The sequence below is a fragment of the Mytilus edulis genome, chromosome 2 (assembly GCF_963676685.1).
Source record: "Mytilus edulis chromosome 2, xbMytEdul2.2, whole genome shotgun sequence".
In the NCBI taxonomy this organism is placed as follows: domain Eukaryota; kingdom Metazoa; phylum Mollusca; class Bivalvia; order Mytilida; family Mytilidae; genus Mytilus; species Mytilus edulis.
Window position 1 is genome coordinate 97,844,217 of NC_092345.1, and position 21,926 is coordinate 97,866,142.

The following is a 21,926-nucleotide window of genomic DNA, read 5'->3' on the forward strand; positions in this document are numbered from 1 at the left end:
AATAACAAAATGTTGCTTATATGATTAATAATAACCTTCTTGGACTGATTGTCTTAAGACTGTGTTTAGTCGTTTGAATAATTTGCATTGATTTTTTTAGAATATTTCTTCCTCAATTTTCACTAGTAACAAGCCATGTGGCTAAACAGTAATGAGTTTACAGTGATATTTAAGTCCGACAATTTACAGAAAGAAACAACATAATTTTATTTTGTATTTAAATACTTACTGCAATGGTTGCCTATACGTACCGTTTCTATCTGGTTTGTGGTTTCATCTGTAAAGGTCAAAGTAATCTCCTTAATATTGTCTCCATTCACATTGATTGACACAAGTGTTGATACCTTGGTAAGTGAAATCGTTACGGTTGATGACGGTGTTACAGTTAGTTTTCGATTATCATCTGAGCTTTGAAGACCAATCAAAGTGTCAGCTGATATTATCTCATCGTCATATGTTATTGACAGACCAACTCCTGAGTCTTCCATCAAATTAAGAGATGGACATTCCTCAGGTGCAGGTGATGGTGTCGGTGTCGCCATTGAAACTGTTGGTCCTTCTGTTGGACCTGTTGATGGTGCTGTCGTTGTACTGGGTGCACCTGTAGTCGAACCTGATGGTCCTGCTACAGTTGAGGGTGGTGTTCCTTCGGTTGCACCTGTCGTCGATGGTGCTGCTGTAGTAGATGGTGGTCCCCCTGTTTGACTTACTACTGGCACTGTCGTTATACTTGGTAAACCTGTGATTCCACTTGTCGTCGGTGCCGATGTAGCTGATGAAACAGTGGTTGGACCTGCTGAGGTTGACTTTTCACATGCAATTAGTTCTATCTTATCAACAGAAACATCAATGTCCTCATTCGATGCAGTAAAAGAGATTTCTATTTCTCCGGCTATAACATAGTTCAATGGTGTCTCTTGATTTGCAACAGTAGTTACCTGGAACGAGTTTAATAACACTGTAGACATTTTATGAACGTTGCATTAATTATAATGCAAGACAATTTTATCTCATATTATTGTTTTTCTCGACTAAAAGAAATATTCTAATAAAAAGTGGCGACCAATATTAAAAAAAAAAACGTGTGACCAATATCATAATAACAAAATGTTGCTTATATGATTAATAATAACCTTCTTGGACTGATTGTCTTAAGACTGTGTTTAGTCGTTTGAATAATTTGCATTGATTTTTTTAGAATATTTCTTCCTCAATTTTCACTAGTAACAAGCCATGTGGCTAAACAGTAATGAGTTTCCAGTGATATTTAAGTCCGACAATTTACAGAAAGAAACAACATAATTTTATTTTGTATTTAAATACTTACTGTAATGATTGCCTATACGTACCGTTTCTATCTGGTTTGTGGTTTCATCTGTAAAGGTCAAAGTAATCTCCTCAATATTGTCTCCATTCACATTGATTGACACAAGTGTTGATACCTTGGTAAGTGAAATCGTTACGGTTGATGACGGTGTTACAGTTAGTTTTCGATTATCATCTGAGCTTTGAAGACCAATCAAAGTGTCAGCTGATATTATCTCATCGTCATATGTAATTGACAGACCAACTCCTGAGTCTTCCATCAAATTAAGAGATGGACATTCCTCAGGTGCAGGTGATGGTGTCGGTGTCGCCATTGAAACTGTTGGTCCTTCTGTTGGACCTGTTGATGGTGCTGTCGTTGTACTGGGTGCACCTGTAGTCGAACCTGATGGTCCTGCTACAGTTGAGGGTGGTGTTCCTTCGGTTGCACCTGTCGTCGATGGTGCTGCTGTAGTAGATGGTGGTCCCCCTGTTTGACTTACTGGTGGCACTGTCGTTAAACTTGGTAAACCTGTGATTCCACTTGTCGTCCGTGCCGATGTAGCTGATGAAACAGTGGTTGGACCTGCTGAGGTTGACTTTTCACATGCAATTAGTTCTATCTTATCAACAGAAACATCAATGTCCTCATTCGATGCAGTAAAAGAGATTTCTATTTCTCCGGCTATAACATAGTTCAATGGTGTCTCTTGATTTGCAACAGTAGTTACCTGGAACGAGTTTAATAACACTGTAGACATTTTATGAACGTTGCATTAATTATAATGCAAGACAATTTTATCTCATATTATTGTTTTTCTCGACTAAAAGAAATATTCTAATAAAAAGTGGCGACCAATATTAAAAAAAAACCGTGTGACTAATATCATAATAACAAAATGTTGCTTATATGATTAATAATAACCTTCTTGGACTGATTGTCTTAAGACTGTGTTTAGTCGTTTGAATAATTTGCATTGATTTTTTTAGAATATTTCTTCCTCAATTTTCACTAGTAACAAGCCATGTGGCTAAACAGTAATGAGTTTCCAGTGATATTTAAGTCCGACAATTTACAGAAAGAAACAACATAATTTTATTTTGTATTTAAATACTTACTGTAATGGTTGCCTATACGTACCGTTTCTATCTGGTTTGTGGTTTCATCTGTAAAGGTCAAAGTAATCTCCTCAATATTGTCTCCATTCACATTGATTGACACAAGTGTTGATACCTTGGTAAGTGAAATCGTTACGGTTGATGACGGTGTTACAGTTAGTTTTCGATTATCATCTGAGCTTTGAAGACCAATCAAAGTGTCAGCTGATATTATCTCATCGTCATATGTAATTGACAGACCAACTCCTGAGTCTTCCATCAAATTAAGAGATGGACATTCCTCAGGTGCAGGTGATGGTGTCGGTGTCGCCATTGAAACTGTTGGTCCTTCTGTTGGACCTGTTGATGGTGCTGTCGTTGTACTGGGTGCACCTGTAGTCGAACCTGATGGTCCTGCTACAGTTGAGGGTGGTGTTCCTTCGGTTGCACCTGTCGTCGATGGTGCTGCTGTAGTAGATGGTGGTCCCCCTGTTTGACTTTCTGGTGGCACTGTCGTTAAACTTGGTAAACCTGTGATTCCACTTGTCGTCCGTGCCGATGTAGCTGATGAAACAGTGGTTGGACCTGCTGAGGTTGACTTTTCACATGCAATTAGTTCTATCTTATCAACAGAAACATCAATGTCCTCATTCGATGCAGTAAAAGAGATTTCTATTTCTCCGGCTATAACATAGTTCAATGGTGTCTCTTGATTTGCAACAGTAGTTACCTGGAACGAGTTTAATAACACTGTAGACATTTTATGAACGTTGCATTAATTATAATGCAAGACAATTTTATCTCATATTATTGTTTTTCTCGACTAAAAGAAATATTCTAATAAAAAGTGGCGACCAATATTAAAAAAAAACCGTGTGACCAATATCATAATAACAAAATGTTGCTTATATGATTAATAATAACCTTCTTGGACTGATTGTCTTAAGACTGTGTTTAGTCGTTTGAATAATTTGCATTGATTTTTTTTGAATATTTCTTCCTCAATTTTCACTAGTAACAAGCCATGTGGCTAAACAGTAATGAGTTTACAGTGATATTTAAGTCCGACAATTTACAGAAAGAAACAACATAATTTTATTTTGTATTTAAATACTTACTGCAATGGTTGCCTATACGTACCGTTTCTATCTGGTTTGTGGTTTCATCTGTAAAGGTCAAAGTAATCTCCTCAATATTGTCTCCATTCACATTGATTGACACAAGTGTTGATACCTTGGTAAGTGAAATCGTTACGGTTGATGACGGTGTTACAGTTAGTTTTCGATTATCATCTGATCTTTGAAGACCAATCAAAGTGTCAGCTGATATTATCTCATCGTCATATGTTATTGACAGACCAACTCCTGAGTCTTCCATCAAATTAAGAGATGGACATTCCTCAGGTGCAGGTGATGGTGTCGGTGTCGCCATTGAAACTGTTGGTCCTTCTGTTGGACCTGTTGATGGTGCTGTCGTTGTACTGGGTGCACCTGTAGTCGAACCTGATGGTCCTGCTACAGTTGAGGGTGGTGTTCCTTCGGTTGCACCTGTCGTCGATGGTGCTGCTGTAGTAGATGGTGGTCCCCCTGTTTGACTTACTACTGGCACTGTCGTTATACTTGGTAAACCTGTGATTCCACTTGTCGTCGGTGCCGATGTAGCTGATGAAACAGTGGTTGGACCTGCTGAGGTTGACTTTTCACATGCAATTAGTTCTATCTTATCAACAGAAACATCAATGTCCTCATTCGATGCAGTAAAAGAGATTTCTATTTCTCCGGCTATAACATAGTTCAATGGTGTCTCTTGATTTGCAACAGTAGTTACCTGGAACGAGTTTAATAACACTGTAGACATTTTATGAACATTGCATTAATTATAATGCAAGACAATTTTATCTCATATTATTGTTTTTCTCGACTAAAAGAAATATTCTAATAAAAAGTGGCGACCAATATTAAAAAAAAAACGTGTGACCAATATCATAATTACAAAATGATGCTTATATGATTAATAATAACCTTCTTGGACTGATTGTCTTAAGACTGTATTAAGTCGTTTGGATATTTTATTGATTTTTTTAGAATATTTCTTCCTCAATTTTCACCAGTAACAAGCGATGTGGCTAAACAGTAATGAGTTTCCAGTGATGGTGAAGTCCGACAATTTACAGAAAGAAACAACATAATTTAATTGTGTATTCAAATACTTACTGCAATGGTTGCCTATACGTACCGTTTGTATCTGGTTTGTGGTTTCATCTGTAAAAGTCAAAGTAATCTCCTCAATATTGTCTCCATTCACATTGATTGACACAAGTGTTGATACCTTGGTAAGTGAAATCGTTACGGTTGATGGCGGTGTTACAGTTAGTTTTCGATTATCATCTGAGCTTTGAAGACCAATTAAAGTTTCAGCTGATATTATCTCATCGTCATATGTTATTGACAGACCAACTCCTGAGTCTTCCATCAAATTAAGAGATGGACATTCCTCAGGTGCAGGTGATGGTGTCGGTGTCGCCATTGAAACTGTTGGTCCTTCTGTTGGACCTGTTGATGGTGCTGTCGTTGTACTGGGTGCACCTGTAGTCGAACCTGATGGTCCTGCTACAGTTGAGGATGGTGTTCCTTCGGTTGCACCTGTCGTCGGTGGTGCTGCTGTAGTAGATGGTGGTCCCCCTGTTTGACCTACTAGTGGCACCACTGTCGTTATACTTGGTAAACCTGTGATTCCACTTGTCGTCGGTGCCGATGTAGCTGATGAAACAGTGGTTGGACCTGCTGAGGTTGACTTTTCACATGCAATTAGTTCTATCTTATCAACAGAAACATCAATGTCCTCATTCGATGCAGTAAAAGAGATTTCTATTTCTCCGGCTATAACATAGTTCAATGGTGTCTCTTGATTTGCAACAGTAGTTACCTGGAACGAGTTTAATAACACTGTAGACATTTTATGAACGTTGCATTAATTATAATGCAAGACAATTTTATCTCATATTATTGTTTTTCTCGACTAAAAGAAATATTCTAATAAAAAGTGGCGACCAATATTAAAAAAAAACCGTGTGACCAATATCATAATAACAAAATGTTGCTTATATGATTAATAATAACCTTCTTGGACTGATTGTCTTAAGACTGTGTTTAGTCGTTTGAATAATTTGCATTGATTTTTTTGGAATATTTCTTCCTCAATTTTCACTAGTAACAAGCCATGTGGCTAAACAGTAATGAGTTTCCAGTGATATTTAAGTCCGACAATTTACAGAAAGAAACAACATAATTTTATTTTGTATTTAAATACTTACTGCAATGGTTGCCTATACGTACCGTTTCTATCTGGTTTGTGGTTTCATCTGTAAAGGTCAAAGTAATCTCCTCAATATTGTCTCCATTCACATTGATTGACACAAGTGTTGATACCTTGGTAAGTGAAATCGTTACGGTTGATGACGGTGTTACAGTTAGTTTTCGATTATCATCTGAGCTTTGAAGACCAATCAAAGTGTCAGCTGATATTATCTCATCGTCATATGTTATTGACAGACCAACTCCTGAGTCTTCCATCAAATTAAGAGATGGACATTCCTCAGGTGCAGGTGATGGTGTCGGTGTCGCCATTGAAACTGTTGGTCCTTCTGTTGGACCTGTTGATGGTGCTGTCGTTGTACTGGGTGCACCTGTAGTCGAACCTGATGGTCCTGCTACAGTTGAGGGTGGTGTTCCTTCGGTTGCACCTGTCGTCGATGGTGCTGCTGTAGTAGATGGTGGTCCCCCTGTTTGACTTACTACTGGCACTGTCGTTATACTTGGTAAACCTGTGATTCCACTTGTCGTCGGTGCCGATGTAGCTGATGAAACAGTGGTTGGACCTGCTGAGGTTGACTTTTCACATGCAATTAGTTCTATCTTATCAACAGAAACATCAATGTCCTCATTCGATGCAGTAAAAGAGATTTCTATTTCTCCGGCTATAACATAGTTCAATGGTGTCTCTTGATTTGCAACAGTAGTTACCTGGAACGAGTTTAATAACACTGTAGACATTTTATGAACGTTGCATTAATTATAATGCAAGACAATTTTATCTCATATTATTGTTTTTCTCGACTAAAAGAAATATTCTAATAAAAAGTGGCGACCAATATTAAAAAAAAACCGTGTGACTAATATCATAATAACAAAATGTTGCTTATATGATTAATAATAACCTTCTTGGACTGATTGTCTTAAGACTGTGTTTAGTCGTTTGAATAATTTGCATTGATTTTTTTTGAATATTTCTTCCTCAATTTTCACTAGTAACAAGCCATGTGGCTAAACAGTAATGAGTTTCCAGTGATATTTAAGTCCGACAATTTACAGAAAGAAACAACATAATTTTATTTTGTATTTAAATACTTACTGCAATGGTTGCCTATACGTACCGTTTCTATCTGGTTTGTGGTTTCATCTGTAAAGGTCAAAGTAATCTCCTTAATATTGTCTCCATTCACATTGATTGACACAAGTGTTGATACCTTGGTAAGTGAAATCGTTACGGTTGATGGCGGTGTTACAGTTAGTTTTCGATTATCATCTGAGCTTTGAAGACCAATTAAAGTGTCAGCTGATATTATCTCATCGTCATATGTTATTGACAGACCAACTCCTGAGTCTTCCATCAAATTAAGAGATGGACATTCCTCAGGTGCAGGTGATGGTGTCGGTGTCGCCATTGAAACTGTTGGTCCTTCTGTTGGACCTGTTGATGGTGCTGTCGTTGTACTGGGTGCACCTGTAGTCGAACCTGATGGTCCTGCTACAGTTGAGGGTGGTGTTCCTTCGGTTGCACCTGTCGTCGATGGTGCTGCTGTAGTAGATGGTGGTCCCCCTGTTTGACTTACTACTGGCACTGTCGTTATACTTGGTAAACCTGTGATTCCACTTGTCGTCGGTGCCGATGTAGCTGATGAAACAGTGGTTGGACCTGCTGAGGTTGACTTTTCACATGCAATTAGTTCTATCTTATCAACAGAAACATCAATGTCCTCATTCGATGCAGTAAAAGAGATTTCTATTTCTCCGGCTATAACATAGTTCAATGGTGTCTCTTGATTTGCAACAGTAGTTACCTGGAACGAGTTTAATAACACTGTAGACATTTTATGAACGTTGCATTAATTATAATGCAAGACAATTTTATCTCATATTATTGTTTTTCTCGACTAAAAGAAATATTCTAATAAAAAGTGGCGACCAATATTAAAAAAAAACCGTGTGACTAATATCATAATAACAAAATGTTGCTTATATGATTAATAATAACCTTCTTGGACTGATTGTCTTAAGACTGTGTTTAGTCGTTTGAATAATTTGCATTGATTTTTTTTGAATATTTCTTCCTCAATTTTCACTAGTAACAAGCCATGTGGCTAAACAGTAATGAGTTTCCAGTGATATTTAAGTCCGACAATTTACAGAAAGAAACAACATAATTTTATTTTGTATTTAAATACTTACTGCAATGGTTGCCTATACGTACCGTTTCTATCTGGTTTGTGGTTTCATCTGTAAAGGTCAAAGTAATCTCCTTAATATTGTCTCCATTCACATTGATTGACACAAGTGTTGATACCTTGGTAAGTGAAATCGTTACGGTTGATGGCGGTGTTACAGTTAGTTTTCGATTATCATCTGAGCTTTGAAGACCAATTAAAGTGTCAGCTGATATTATCTCATCGTCATATGTTATTGACAGACCAACTCCTGAGTCTTCCATCAAATTAAGAGATGGACATTCCTCAGGTGCAGGTGATGGTGTCGGTGTCGCCATTGAAACTGTTGGTCCTTCTGTTGGACCTGTTGATGGTGCTGTCGTTGTACTGGGTGCACCTGTAGTCGAACCTGATGGTCCTGCTACAGTTGAGGGTGGTGTTCCTTCGGTTGCACCTGTCGTCGATGGTGCTGCTGTAGTAGATGGTGGTCCCCCTGTTTGACTTACTACTGGCACTGTCGTTATACTTGGTAAACCTGTGATTCCACTTGTCGTCGGTGCCGATGTAGCTGATGAAACAGTGGTTGGACCTGCTGAGGTTGACTTTTCACATGCAATTAGTTCTATCTTATCAACAGAAACATCAATGTCCTCATTCGATGCAGTAAAAGAGATTTCTATTTCTCCGGCTATAACATAGTTCAATGGTGTCTCTTGATTTGCAACAGTAGTTACCTGGAACGAGTTTAATAACACTGTAGACATTTTATGAACGTTGCATTAATTATAATGCAAGACAATTTTATCTCATATTATTGTTTTTCTCGACTAAAAGAAATATTCTAATAAAAAGTGGCGACCAATATTAAAAAAAAACCGTGTGACTAATATCATAATAACAAAATGTTGCTTATATGATTAATAATAACCTTCTTGGACTGATTGTCTTAAGACTGTGTTTAGTCGTTTGAATAATTTGCATTGATTTTTTTTAGAATATTTCTTCCTCAATTTTCACTAGTAACAAGCCATGTGGCTAAACAGTAATGAGTTTCCAGTGATATTTAAGTCCGACAATTTACAGAAAGAAACAACATAATTTTATTTTGTATTTAAAAACTTACTGCAATTGTTGCCTATACGTACCGTTTCTATCTGGTTTGTGGTTTCATCTGTCAAGGTCAAAGTAATCTCCTCAATATTGTCTCCATTCACATTGATTGACACAAGTGTTGATACCTTGGTAAGTGAAATCATTACGGTTGATGACGGTGTTACAGTTAGTTTTCGATTATCATCTGAGCTTTGAAGACCAATCAAAGTGTCAGCTGATATTATCTCATCGTCATATGTTATTGACAGACCAACTCCTGAGTCTTCCATCAAATTAAGAGATGGACATTCCTCAGGTGCAGGTGATGGTGTCGGTGTCGCCATTGAAACTGTTGGTCCTTCTGTTGGACCTGTTGATGGTGCTGTCGTTGTACTGGGTGCACCTGTAGTCGAACCTGATGGTCCTGCTACAGTTGAGGGTGGTGTTCCTTCGGTTGCACCTGTCGTCGATGGTGCTGCTGTAGTAGATGGTGGTCCCCCTGTTTGACTTACTACTGGCACTGTCGTTATACTTGGTAAACCTGTGATTCCACTTGTCGTCGGTACCGATGTAGCTGATGAAACAGTGGTTGGACCTGCTGAGGTTGACTTTTCACATGCAATTAGTTCTATCTTATCAACAGAAACATCAATGTCCTCATTCGATGCAGTAAAAGAGATTTCTATTTCTCCGGCTATAACATAGTTCAATGGTGTCTCTTGATTTGCAACAGTAGTTACCTGGAACGAGTTTAATAACACTGTAGACATTTTATGAACGTTGCATTAATTATAATGCAAAACAATTTTATCTCATTTTATTTTTTTTCTCGACTAAAAGAAATATTCTAATAAAAAGTGGCGACCAATATTTAAAAAAAAACCGTGTGACCAATATCATAATAACAAAATGTTGCTTATATGATTAATGATAACCTTCTTGGACTGATTGTCTTAAGACTGTGTTTAGTCGTTTGAATAATTTGCATTGATTTTTTTAGAATATTTCTTCCTCAATTTTCACTAGTAACAAGCCATGTGGCTAAACAGTAATGAGTTTACAGTGATATTTAAGTCCGACAATTTACAGAAAGAAACAACATAATTTTATTTTGTATTTAAATACTTACTGCAATGGTTGCCTATACGTACCGTTTCTATCTGGTTTGTGGTTTCATCTGTAAAGGTCAAAGTAATCTCCTTAATATTGTCTCCATTCACATTGATTGACACAAGTGTAGATACCTTGGTAAGTGAAATCGTTACGGTTGATGGCGGTGTTACAGTTAGTTTTCGATTATCATCTGAGCTTTGAAGACCAATTAAAGTTTCAGCTGATATTATCTCATCGTCATATGTTATTGACAGACCAACTCCTAAGTCTTCCATCAAATTAAGAGATGGACATTCCTCAGGTGCATGTGATGGTGTCGGTGTCGCCATTGAAACTGTTGGTCCTTCTGTTGGACCTGTTGATGGTGCTGTCGTTGTACTGGGTGCACCTGTAGTCGAACCTGATGGTCCTTCTACAGTTGAGGATGGTGTTCCTTCGGTTGCACCTGTCGTCGGTGGTGCTGCTGTAGTAGATGGTGGTCCCCCTGTTTGACCTACTAGTGGCACCACTGTCGTTATACTTGGTAAACCTGTGATTCCACTTGTCGTCGGTGCCGATGTAGCTGATGAAACAGTGGTTGGACCTGCTGAGGTTGACTTTTCACATGCAATTAGTTCTATCTTATCAACAGAAACATCAATGTCCTCATTCGATGCAGTAAAAGAGATTTCTATTTCTCCGGCTATAACATAGTTCAATGGTGTCTCTTGATTTGCAACAGTAGTTACCTGGAACGAGTTTAATAACACTGTAGACATTTTATGAACGTTGCATTAATTATAATGCAAGACAATTTTATCTCATTTTATTTTTTTTCTCGACTAAAAGAAATATTCTAACAAAAAGTGGCGACCAATATTTAAAAAAAAACCGTGTGACCAATATCATAATAACAAAATGTTGCTTATATGATTAATAATAACCTTCTTGGACTGATTGTCTTAAGACTGTGTTTAGTCGTTTGAATAATTTGCATTGATTTTTTTAGAATATTTCTTCCTCAATTTTCACTAGTAACAAGCCATGTGGCTAAACAGTAATGAGTTTACAGTGATATTTAAGTCCGACAATTTACAGAAAGAAACAACATAATTTTATTTTGTATTTAAATACTTACTGCAATGGTTGCCTATACGTACCGTTTCTATCTGGTTTGTGGTTTCATCTGTAAAGGTCAAAGTAATCTCCTTAATATTGTCTCCATTCACATTGATTGACACAAGTGTTGATACCTTGGTAAGTGAAATCGTTACGGTTGATGGCGGTGTTACAGTTAGTTTTCGATTATCATCTGAGCTTTGAAGACCAATTAAAGTTTCAGCTGATATTATCTCATCGTCATATGTTATTGACAGACCAACTCCTGAGTCTTCCATCAAATTAAGAGATGGACATTCCTCAGGTGCATGTGATGGTGTCGGTGTCGCCATTGAAACTGTTGGTCCTTCTGTTGGACCTGTTGATGGTGCTGTCGTTGTACTGGGTGCACCTGTAGTCGAACCTGATGGTCCTTCTACAGTTGAGGATGGTGTTCCTTCGGTTGCACCTGTCGTCGGTGGTGCTGCTGTAGTAGATGGTGGTCCCCCTGTTTGACCTACTAGTGGCACCACTGTCGTTATACTTGGTAAACCTGTGATTCCACTTGTCGTCGGTGCCGATGTAGCTGATGAAACAGTGGTTGGACCTGCTGAGGTTGACTTTTCACATGCAATTAGTTCTATCTTATCAACAGAAACATCAATGTCCTCATTCGATGCAGTAAAAGAGATTTCTATTTCTCCGGCTATAACATAGTTCAATGGTGTCTCTTGATTTGCAACAGTAGTTACCTGGAACGAGTTTAATAACACTGTAGACATTTTATGAACGTTGCATTAATTATAATGCAAGACAATTTTATCTCATATTATTGTTTTTCTCGACTAAAAGAAATATTCTAATAAAAAGTGGCGACCAATATTAAAATAAAACCGTGTCACCAATATTATAATTACAAAATGATGCTTATATGATTAATAATAACCTTCTCGGACTAATTTTCTTAAGACAGTGTTTAGTCGTTTGGATATTTTTTTATTGATTTTTTTAGAATATTTCTTCCTCAATTTTCACTAGTAACAAGCGATGTGGCTAAACAGTAATGAGTTTCCAGTGATGGTTAAGTCCGACAATTTACAGAAAGAAACAACATAATTTAATTGTGTATTCAAATACTTACTGCAATGGTTGCCTATACGTACCGTTTGTATCTGGTTTGTGGTTTCATCTGTAAAAGTCAAAGTAATCTCCTCAATATTGTCTCCATTCACATTGATTGACACAAGTGTTGATACCTTGGTAAGTGAAATCGTTACGGTTGATGGCGGTGTTACAGTTAGTTTTCGATTATCATCTGAGCTTTGAAGACCAATTAAAGTGTCAGCTGATATTATCTCATCGTCATATGTTATTGACAGACCAACTCCTGAGTCTTCCATCAAATTAAGAGATGGACATTCCTCAGGTGCAGGTGATGGTGTCGGTGTCGCCATTGAAACTGTTGGTCCTTCTGTTGGACCTGTTGATGGTGCTGTCGTTGTACTGGGTGCACCTGTAGTCGAACCTGATGGTCCTTCTACAGTTGAGGATGGTGTTCCTTCGGTTGCACCTGTCGTCGGTGGTGCTGCTGTAGTAGATGGTGGTCCCCCTGTTTGACCTACTAGTGGCACCACTGTCGTTATACTTGGTAAACCTGTGATTCCACTTGTCGTCGGTGCCGATGTAGCTGATGAAACAGTGGTTGGACCTGCTGAGGTTGACTTTTCACATGCAATTAGTTCTATCTTATCAACAGAAACATCAATGTCCTCATTCGATGCAGTAAAAGAGATTTCTATTTCTCCGGCTATAACATAGTTCAATGGTGTCTCTTGATTTGCAACAGTAGTTACCTGGAACGAGTTTAATAACACTGTAGACATTTTATGAACGTTGCATTAATTATAATGCAAGACAATTTTATCTCATATTATTGTTTTTCTCGACTAAAAGAAATATTCTAATAAAAAGTGGCGACCAATATTTAAAAAAAACCGTGTGACCAATATCATAATAACAAAATGTTGCTTATATGATTAATAATAACCTTCTTGGACTGATTGTCTTAAGACTGTGTTTAGTCGTTTGAATAATTTGCATTGATTTTTTTTGAATATTTCTTCCTCAATTTTCACTAGTAACAAGCCATGTGGCTAAACAGTAATGAGTTTCCAGTGATATTTAAGTCCGACAATTTACAGAAAGAAACAACATAATTTTATTTTGTATTTAAATACTTACTGCAATGGTTGCCTATACGTACCGTTTCTATCTGGTTTGTGGTTTCATCTGTAAAGGTCAAAGTAATCTCCTTAATATTGTCTCCATTCACATTGATTGACACAAGTGTTGATACCTTGGTAAGTGAAATCGTTACAGTTGATGACGGTGTTACAGTTAGTTTTCGATTATCATCTGAGTTTTGAAGACCAATCAAAGTGTCAGCTGATATTATCTCATCGTCATATGTTATTGACAGACCAACTCCTGAGTCTTCCATCAAATCAAGAGATGGACATTCCTCAGATGCAGGTGACGGTGTCGGTGTCGCCATTGAAACTGTTGGTCCTTCTGTTGGACCTGTCGATGTTGTTGCAATCGATGTTACTCTGGTATTAACTGAAGTTGAACCTTAAGAAGATAAAAATGATAATTAAAATCATATTGATCCTATAATTAAATGATATTGATATAAATACTTTATAAGATTGACGGTCTTATTTGAAACAACAATTAAGTTAGGTCTCTTAGATTTAGAAAATTGTGAGGCTCTGAAAGACATTCACGTAGTTGTTGTTTCTTCAGACAGACAAAATATTTCCTGCAAAGTTTAAATATTAATTATAAATTAGAGAAGTAAGAGAAAAAATATTGAAAATCAATAGAGTAAGCATGTTGTGGTTTTAAAATTAACATTAGTTCGTAAGGCTCTGGACAACGTGCTCCTCTATCAATTCCATAAAATGTACCTTCTATGCATATATTTATTAAGTCATACTTACTGGTCGTCGGAAGCATTAAATTAATACTTAACAATATGGTATACGTGTCCATTACTGTAGGTAAATAAACAAATATAGCAATATGGTATACTTACCCCCTGAAATATAACAATATGGCATACTTACCATCTGAAATATAACAATATCTGAAAATATAACAATATCTGAAAATATAACAATATTGTATACTTACCCTCTGAAATATACCAATATTGTATACTTACCCTCTGAAATATAACAATACTTACTCTGAAATACAACAACATTGTATACCTACCCCGTCTGAAATATAACAATACTTACCCTCTGAAATACAACAATATGTTATACTTACCCTCTGAAATACAACAATATGTTATACTTACCCTCTGAAATACAACAATATGTAATACCTACTCTCTGAAATATGACAATACTTACCCTTTGAAATACAACAATATATTTTATTATACTTCACGTTAAAATGCCATATTTTGATTGCCTAATACGAGGGTGTTAATTCAGTCTATCACATGGCTGAGCGGGTGACATTTTTTTTAATGTTACCATCTCGTCCATACCAATCAAAAATCGACAATTTAAAGGACAATGAATTGAATGTACATAAAGTCATTAAATACATTGCTTAAGTTCTAGCTTTTGGCTCAGGTTTTTATTATTTGACTGTCAAATTAAAAAAATAAAACATCTTGCTTAACTTTTGTTGTTATTTCTAATACCCGTAACGTCCTTATGTAAGTGACGTCATAAAAAATACTTTTAAAATAAAATTAATCTGTATAAGACAATTATGATGGGACATTCAGTATAATAAATTAAAGAGCACATAGCTGAAAGGATGATAGAGCAGATTAGTACCCCTCGAAAAAGCATTGTCAACCTTGGCTTCGCCGCGGTTGACAATGTTTTTCGAAGTAACAATCTGTTATATCACACTCTCAGCTATGTGTTATTTATATAATACTTACCCTCTGAAATACGACAATATGTTATACCTACCCTCTGAAATATAACAATATGTAATACTCACCCTCTGAAATATAACAATACCTACCCTCTGAAATATAACAATATGTAATACTCACCCTCTGAAATATAACAATATGTAATACTCACCCTCTGAAATATAACAATACCTACCCTCTGAAATATAACAATATGTAATACTCACCCTCTGAAATATAACAATATGTAATACTCACCCTCTGAAATATAACAATACCTACCCTCTGAAATATAACAATATGTAATACTCACCCTCTGAAATATAACAATATGTAATACTCACCCTCTGAAATACAACAATACCTACCCTCTGATAATAACAATATGTAATGCTCACCCTCTGAAATATAACAATACTTACCCTCTGAAAATATACCAATATTGTATACTTACCCTCTGAAATATAACAATACTTACTCTGAAAATATACCAATATTGTATACTTACCCGCTGAAATATAACAATACTTACCCTCTAAAATATAACAATATGGTATGCTCACCCTCTGAAAATATAACAATACTTACCCTCTGGTACTTAACCTTTTGGCCAATTATTTTGGTTGTTTAAACACCCGGGTATGTATCCTGCTCGAATAAGTATGTGCCCATTTGTGAGGAAATTGTTTTTCATTCATCCCTGAAATTACATGTATTAAATTAAAAATAAATGAAACTACATTGTGTTAAATTTCCATGATTTACCTTGTTCGTTCATATGAAAACAGCAGTCATCTACAAACCTCATAGTAGTTATAAACACCAAAGTTTTGTCGAAGTGTCTAACCATTTGTTCTACCACGACGGATGTGTTGTATCACCCTGCCTCTTGTGTCTTCTTATTAAAGTTTGGCCTATACATTATCCTGCAGATTTTCCATATTTGATGTATATTTGCGTATCCCCTGTAATAAATAACTGTTTTCATTAATAGAAAGATAAAATTATTCTAATTGACAGTCTGGTGTGCTTTGTTTTGATCGGATAAGTCCAGCATGTTTGCTATTTGTTCTAATTCTGTTCCTTTTCACCAACTTACCAAGTACTGGGATGGTTGAGCACTCGTATACATGATTGGCCCCACCCTATGTAGTATGTGTTTGTCACAAGTCAGGTGCCTGAAATTCGGTGGTTGTTGGTTGCTGTCTATCATATTTGGGTTTGTTCTTTGTTGTTGTTTGGTTTTTTTTTGCTCAGTCTTTTAAAAATACATTCAGGGCTGTTGGTTTAACGTTGAATTGTTTTACATTTTTCATATCTGGGCATCTTAGTCCATTATTGGTGTTAGTTTTGCTCACGGTTTTTATACATTGAACTACATTTGCTTACTTCTACGTCATTTGGTTTCTGGCTGATTGTTTTCTCATTGGCAATTATATTCTTTTATTTGTATTTACTGAGAAACAACGAAGTATATGGAATGGTTTCGTAATGTAAATACATTTTTTTTTGTATTTAGATTTTAACAACTGAATCTTAATATGCCGAATGTACATCGAAGGATAAAATCAATATATGAGATTTCATTTGTTCCTTTTTAACTTATTTTCTCTCTTTTTCATAAAAGAGGGTTGTTTTTGATTTTCTTTTTAGGAATTTTGTTTAGTTATTATGGAAGGGTGTAAAAAAAATTATGACACATACCCCGGTAATTCCAATAGCACAAACACAAAGACAGCTGATATATTCCAAGAGAAGGAAAGTCATATTGATATTTATAAGACAAAAATTTAACCAGGAAATAAATAAAGGCAACAGTAGTATACCGCTGTTCAAAACTCATTAATCCATGGACAAAAAACAAAATCGGTGTAACAAACTAAAACTGAGGGAAACGCATTAAATATAAGAGGAGAACAACGACACAACATTAAAATGTAACACACACACACACACATTCCTGACTTGGTACAGGATATTTTTAAAGGAAAAAATGGTGGGTTGAACCTGGTTTTGTGGAATACCAAACCTTCCTCTTTTATGGCCATCTGAAATATAACATTAAAACGACTACACAACATTACAGGACTACAATATAAATAAATAGGAGAACACAATTGACAAAGAAACACACGAATAATAGCTAACAAAAGGAAACAAGTTTAAATAATTTAATACGCCAGAAGTGCATTTTATCCACACAAGACTTATTAGTGACGCCCAGATACAAAAGTTTGAAAGCCAAAACAAGTACAAAGTTGAACAGCATCGAGGACCAAAAGTTCAAAAAAGTTGTGCTAAAAACGGCCAGGGTTTTCTGTTAGGTACAAGAACATCCCTATTATTTAGAATAACTTATACTTTTGCAAACAGTAAATTTTATAAAATGACTATACAAAAGATGTACATGATAAAACTGAAGTATTAGCTAATTACAGGAAACAACCGAAATACATTACATAACCCGACAAAATGCAACACATCCGAATAAGTTTAAACCTCAACGCCAAGTGACGTCATATTAGAAATTGTAAAAAATGACAAAAAAATGACGTCACATTTGAATATGTAAAACAGATCATCAAAACATGAAAAATGACGTCACAATTGAATGAATAAGATAGAATTAGGATTGATTTAAGATTATATTTGAACTAAATACTGATATTACATTTAATAACAATGCACATTTCAATACTTATTAATAGAATAGCAAACTAGGGTAGCAATTTTAAAACTGTATTATAAATGAAGGCGGTGATTAATTTTCTTTACCATAACACATGAATACAATAGAAAAGACGTCAACACATTTGACAAATCCGATGAGAATTACAAATATAACATTAAACATTTAAACTAAATACATAAATTTGGGATAGATAAGTATCGTAACACGTCTTATGGTAATATAAATTCACACTCAGCAAAACAGTCACAATTGGGAATGAGTAACGTTTGGTAATTAAAAGATTAGACGACGTAATGACAAACCACAATCTACCATGTAGTAAAAATGTCCTTAGCTAGTTTGGTCAAAGACACATCGTATGGATCCGCCAATTGGTGATGGTGTCCATAAAATTTACGGAGTGTCAATTTTAATCTGTCCTCCTCATAACTTTGTTGGAGCAGTTTCTGCGTAAGGAGCACACTCCTGTATATATATGAAGTTCGTATAGTGTGAACAAGCACGAGAATAACGTATCAATTGTGATATGTAAACACCATACGAAGGGGCATATGGTATGTTACTGCTGAGAAATGGGAAATTGATAATTGGGAAGTTGAAATCGTCCCGTTTATCATAGATTTTCGTGTGAAGTCGTCCATCTGCGTCAATATTGAGGAAAAGATCAAGGTATGATGCAGTCCTTTTAGTATCAATAGTATCCTTAATTTCAAGTTCACTGGGATACATGAGATGTGGGTAATTCAATGATAGAACATCATCAATATATCGGAAAGTAAAATTAAAGAATTTCGCAAGGTGCTTTTTCTTTTTGTCTTTTAGAAGGTTCTGAATGAATTCTGCCTCATACGAGTACAAAAACAAATCGGCTAGCAGGGGTGCACAATTAGTACCCATTGGAATACCGACTGTCTGTTGAAATATAAATCCTCCACACTCAACAAATATATTGTCGATCAAAAAGTCCAGCATTTTGATAATATCATCTTCAGTATACTTTCTGGAAGATTCAGTGTGATTCTTCACAAAATATGAATTATTGTAACCCAAAACAAGAAAATTTGTATCTACGATTCCCATTTTTATAGAAAAAGCTCTGTTTTATGAGATGGTGAAGTCAATCTTTCAACTGAGCATGGGGAATGGTAGTATATAGCGTAGAAAAATCAAAAGTTTTTATGTTGCTGCAAAATTGCAAAGATTGTGATCGAAGATTAAGCAGTAGATCTTTCGATTTTTTGAGAATCCACATCTGGTTAACACCACTGGTAGAATATATCTCATCACAATATTTTTGAAGCCCATCTTTAACTGTAGAAAGAATAGTAGTCAGTGCTTTAGAAAGATGTTTAGTCGAACATTTTGAAGACCCAGCTATGTATCGTTCTTTATATGGAGTTTTGTGTAATTTAGGTATCCAGTATAATGAAGGTAAGTTTTCTTATGTTCTTTTTCACGGGTTCAACCGAACATAAAGCATTTCTTTTCTATACAAGGCTTAATAACACAAAACACAAATATACTATGGGATGTAGGTTTGCAGCATCCAGTCTTTTAATAAAACATTCGGAACATAATAACATGTGGAAAAAAATTTTAGAATGGCAGGTGTTACGCCAAAAAACGGTCCTTATCACATTCTCTTGCCTAGAAGTATGATCAACAGCCTGAACAATCTACAAAATATAATTACAAAAATTAGAAACAATTCGCAACTACATTTAAATGAATGAAAAGAGAAATTGATTAAATACTGTAACTTTGGACAGTATACATGTGCATCTATTGAATTGTACAATTCTATAAGAATAATCTTAATATACATGTGAAAGACAGTACCTATAGAACAACAAGTGTTTTTTTTTTAAACAAAAACAAAATAAAAGTCAAACAGACCTTAACAGCAATTGAATTAAACGTGTAGACTGATTGAATGCAAACCGTCGAATGATTTAATTCCCGCTTAGGTATGCACGGGTGAATCCACCCGTGCAAATTACTACGCATAACGGTATTCGTTAAGCCTTATAACGAAAAGAAATTTATTTATGTTCTTTTTCACGGGTTCAACCGAACATAAAGCATTTCTTTTCTATACAAGGCTTAATAACACAAAACACAAATATACTATGGGATGTAGGTTTGCAGCATCCAGTCGAGACAAAAGGCGAAAGAGTGTATATTAGATGCTAAGGTATAAGAAACAGACTGTATTTCACCTATCCGTCTTTAGAATTTCGGCTCGCCAACGGCCATTAACTTTGAAAAGCATATCTGAAACACCGTTGTTTGCGGTTGAGAAGCGCCTCCTCTTCGTAAACTATACAAACTAAATTGTTTTTGTCTAACCCTATTGCACCTAAAGCTTCTCTGGCTATAGTATAAGATGAAGGCTTATATATTTTACTCAATACTAAGGTATCTTTTGGGGGCTGCAAAGAACAAAAATGTACTCCGAAGAATTAATCTTAAGATTGCTAATTAAGTCACAATAATATTTTAAAAAAAAAAATTAACAGGATAAGTTGGTATATCCGTATTTGCTATCATAACTATACTACCTTGTCTATAAATATCGGTCTTGCCATTGTGAACTATGATTTCAACGTGTGTTTTATGAAAATTGATATCACTCATTATTATAAGCAAGAGTTCTTTGTATCTAAAAAATCAAGCATGCATAAGCCAATTATAACATACAAAGTAACCTACAATAGGACAGGTTAGAATTATCATGATACAGGTTAAATAGGAAGTTAAATTCTTTCTTTTGTATGGTTTTCGCCTATCCTTCAAGTACAGAAAATCACGACCAGGTCCGTGATACAAGCGGCCAGGTCCGCATATTAAACACATTTACAATGTACAATCTACTGTTACAATACCAGAAAACAAAAATCGGCAAGGTCCACATAAAGAAATTTTTACTCAAAATTAATTAATTCATTTTAGCATCAAGTTTCAATACAACATGGAAAGATATGCAATATCCTATCCTTCAAGGACAGAAAATCCCGGCCAGGTCCGCATATAAAACATATGTACACTGTACAATCTAAAGTTACAATATGAAAAAACAAAAAAGTGGCAAGGTACGCATAAAGAAAGTTTTACTCAAAATTCATTCATTCATTTTAGCATCAAGTTTCAATACAAGACATGGAAAGATATGCAATGTCCTATCCTTCAAGGACAGAAAATCACGACCAGGTCCGTGATAAAAGCGGCAAGGTCCGCATATAAAACATAATTATGTATACTGTACAATCTACAGTTACAATATAAAAAAAACGAAAAAGCAGCAAGGTCCTCACAAAGATATTTTTATTAAAAATTCATTCATTCATTTTAGCATCAAGTTTCAATACAAGACATGGAAAGATATGCAAAATCCTATCCTTCAAGGACAGAACATCACGGCCAGGTCCGTGATAAAAGCGGCCAGGTCCGCATATTAAACATATGTACACTGTACAATCTACAGTTACAATATCAAAAATCAAAAAGCGGCAAGGTCCGCATAAAGAATTTTTTCTCGAAATTTATTCATTCACTTTAGCATCAAGTTTCAATACAAGCACATTTGAAATAAACCTATAATCGTTTAAAACCGAATTCTCAGCACATCCCCTGTTCAAAAAAAAATTTAGAAGGGGTTTTATACTCAACAAAGTCTTGCACTAAACCAACAAACTTGCCGGTGTCAACAGACTCCAGTATCGGCCAGAAAACTGTCGATTTCAGGTAAGGGATACCCAATGTACCGTTAGCTTTACATAATTGAATATGTTTTACAGTGTAAGCTATTAAAGATACATGTGACAAGAGCAAATTATTATCGATTGACCAGTCAAACGTGAATGCATCAATTATAAAAATATACCTTTTGTTAAAGGATCAAAAAGCTTTGAATTATACCTTGGGAGTTAAGCATTGTCACTATTAGCAAACCGATATAAGCTAAAAGGTCCCAATATTTTATTAAAATAATGGAAAATTCTGTCCGACAACGACCAATCGTCAAAATCAAATATTTTCCTATACTGATCCGCGGTAGTATTCAAAGTTCTTGGTATCCACTCAATTTTCAAACACATCGAATTTTTTTGTACAAACATAAA

General features: G+C 35.6%; 2 protein-coding genes across 2 annotated transcripts in view; both read right to left on the minus strand.

Moving 5' to 3' along the window:
- LOC139511111 (mucin-19-like) overlaps positions 1-7,552 on the minus strand; it is a 28,633-nt gene extending 21,081 nt beyond the window's left edge. Inside the window, exons 1-7 of the mRNA XM_071297683.1 lie at positions 6,836-7,552; positions 5,717-6,425; positions 4,639-5,348; positions 3,544-4,230; positions 2,447-3,133; positions 1,350-2,036; positions 252-938 (exon numbers count right to left, since the gene is read on the minus strand). Coding sequence (XP_071153784.1) covers positions 252-938; positions 1,350-2,036; positions 2,447-3,133; positions 3,544-4,230; positions 4,639-5,348; positions 5,717-6,425; positions 6,836-7,552 — 4,884 coding nt within the window. The remainder of the gene's footprint in view (positions 1-251; positions 939-1,349; positions 2,037-2,446; positions 3,134-3,543; positions 4,231-4,638; positions 5,349-5,716; positions 6,426-6,835) is intronic.
- Positions 7,553-7,887: 335 nt separating this feature from the next.
- On the minus strand, positions 7,888-14,718 carry LOC139511112 (mucin-22-like). Its single transcript, XM_071297684.1, has 8 exons — positions 14,682-14,718; positions 14,296-14,298; positions 13,431-13,798; positions 12,331-13,020; positions 11,230-11,919; positions 10,129-10,818; positions 9,031-9,717; positions 7,888-8,619 (listed from the first exon to the last, which is right to left on the minus strand). Exons 1-8 carry the CDS (start codon positions 14,716-14,718, stop codon positions 7,888-7,890), a joined length of 3,897 nt encoding a protein of 1,298 aa, XP_071153785.1.
- Between the last annotated feature and the right edge of the window lie 7,208 nt (positions 14,719-21,926).

What these genes read in the sequence shown, in the direction of transcription:
- LOC139511112 (XM_071297684.1), bottom strand. Translation starts at nt 14,718, where the DNA reads ATGGTAACATTAAAAAAAATGTCACCCGCTCAGCCAT. An exon ending in CCACAAACCAGATAGAAACG is followed by an intron (nt 9,718 to 10,128) that starts GTACGTATAGGC and finishes AACTCGTTCCAG; the next exon opens with GTAACTACTGTTGCAAATCA. An exon ending in CCACAAACCAGATAGAAACG is followed by an intron (nt 8,620 to 9,030) that starts GTACGTATAGGC and finishes AACTCGTTCCAG; the next exon opens with GTAACTACTGTTGCAAATCA.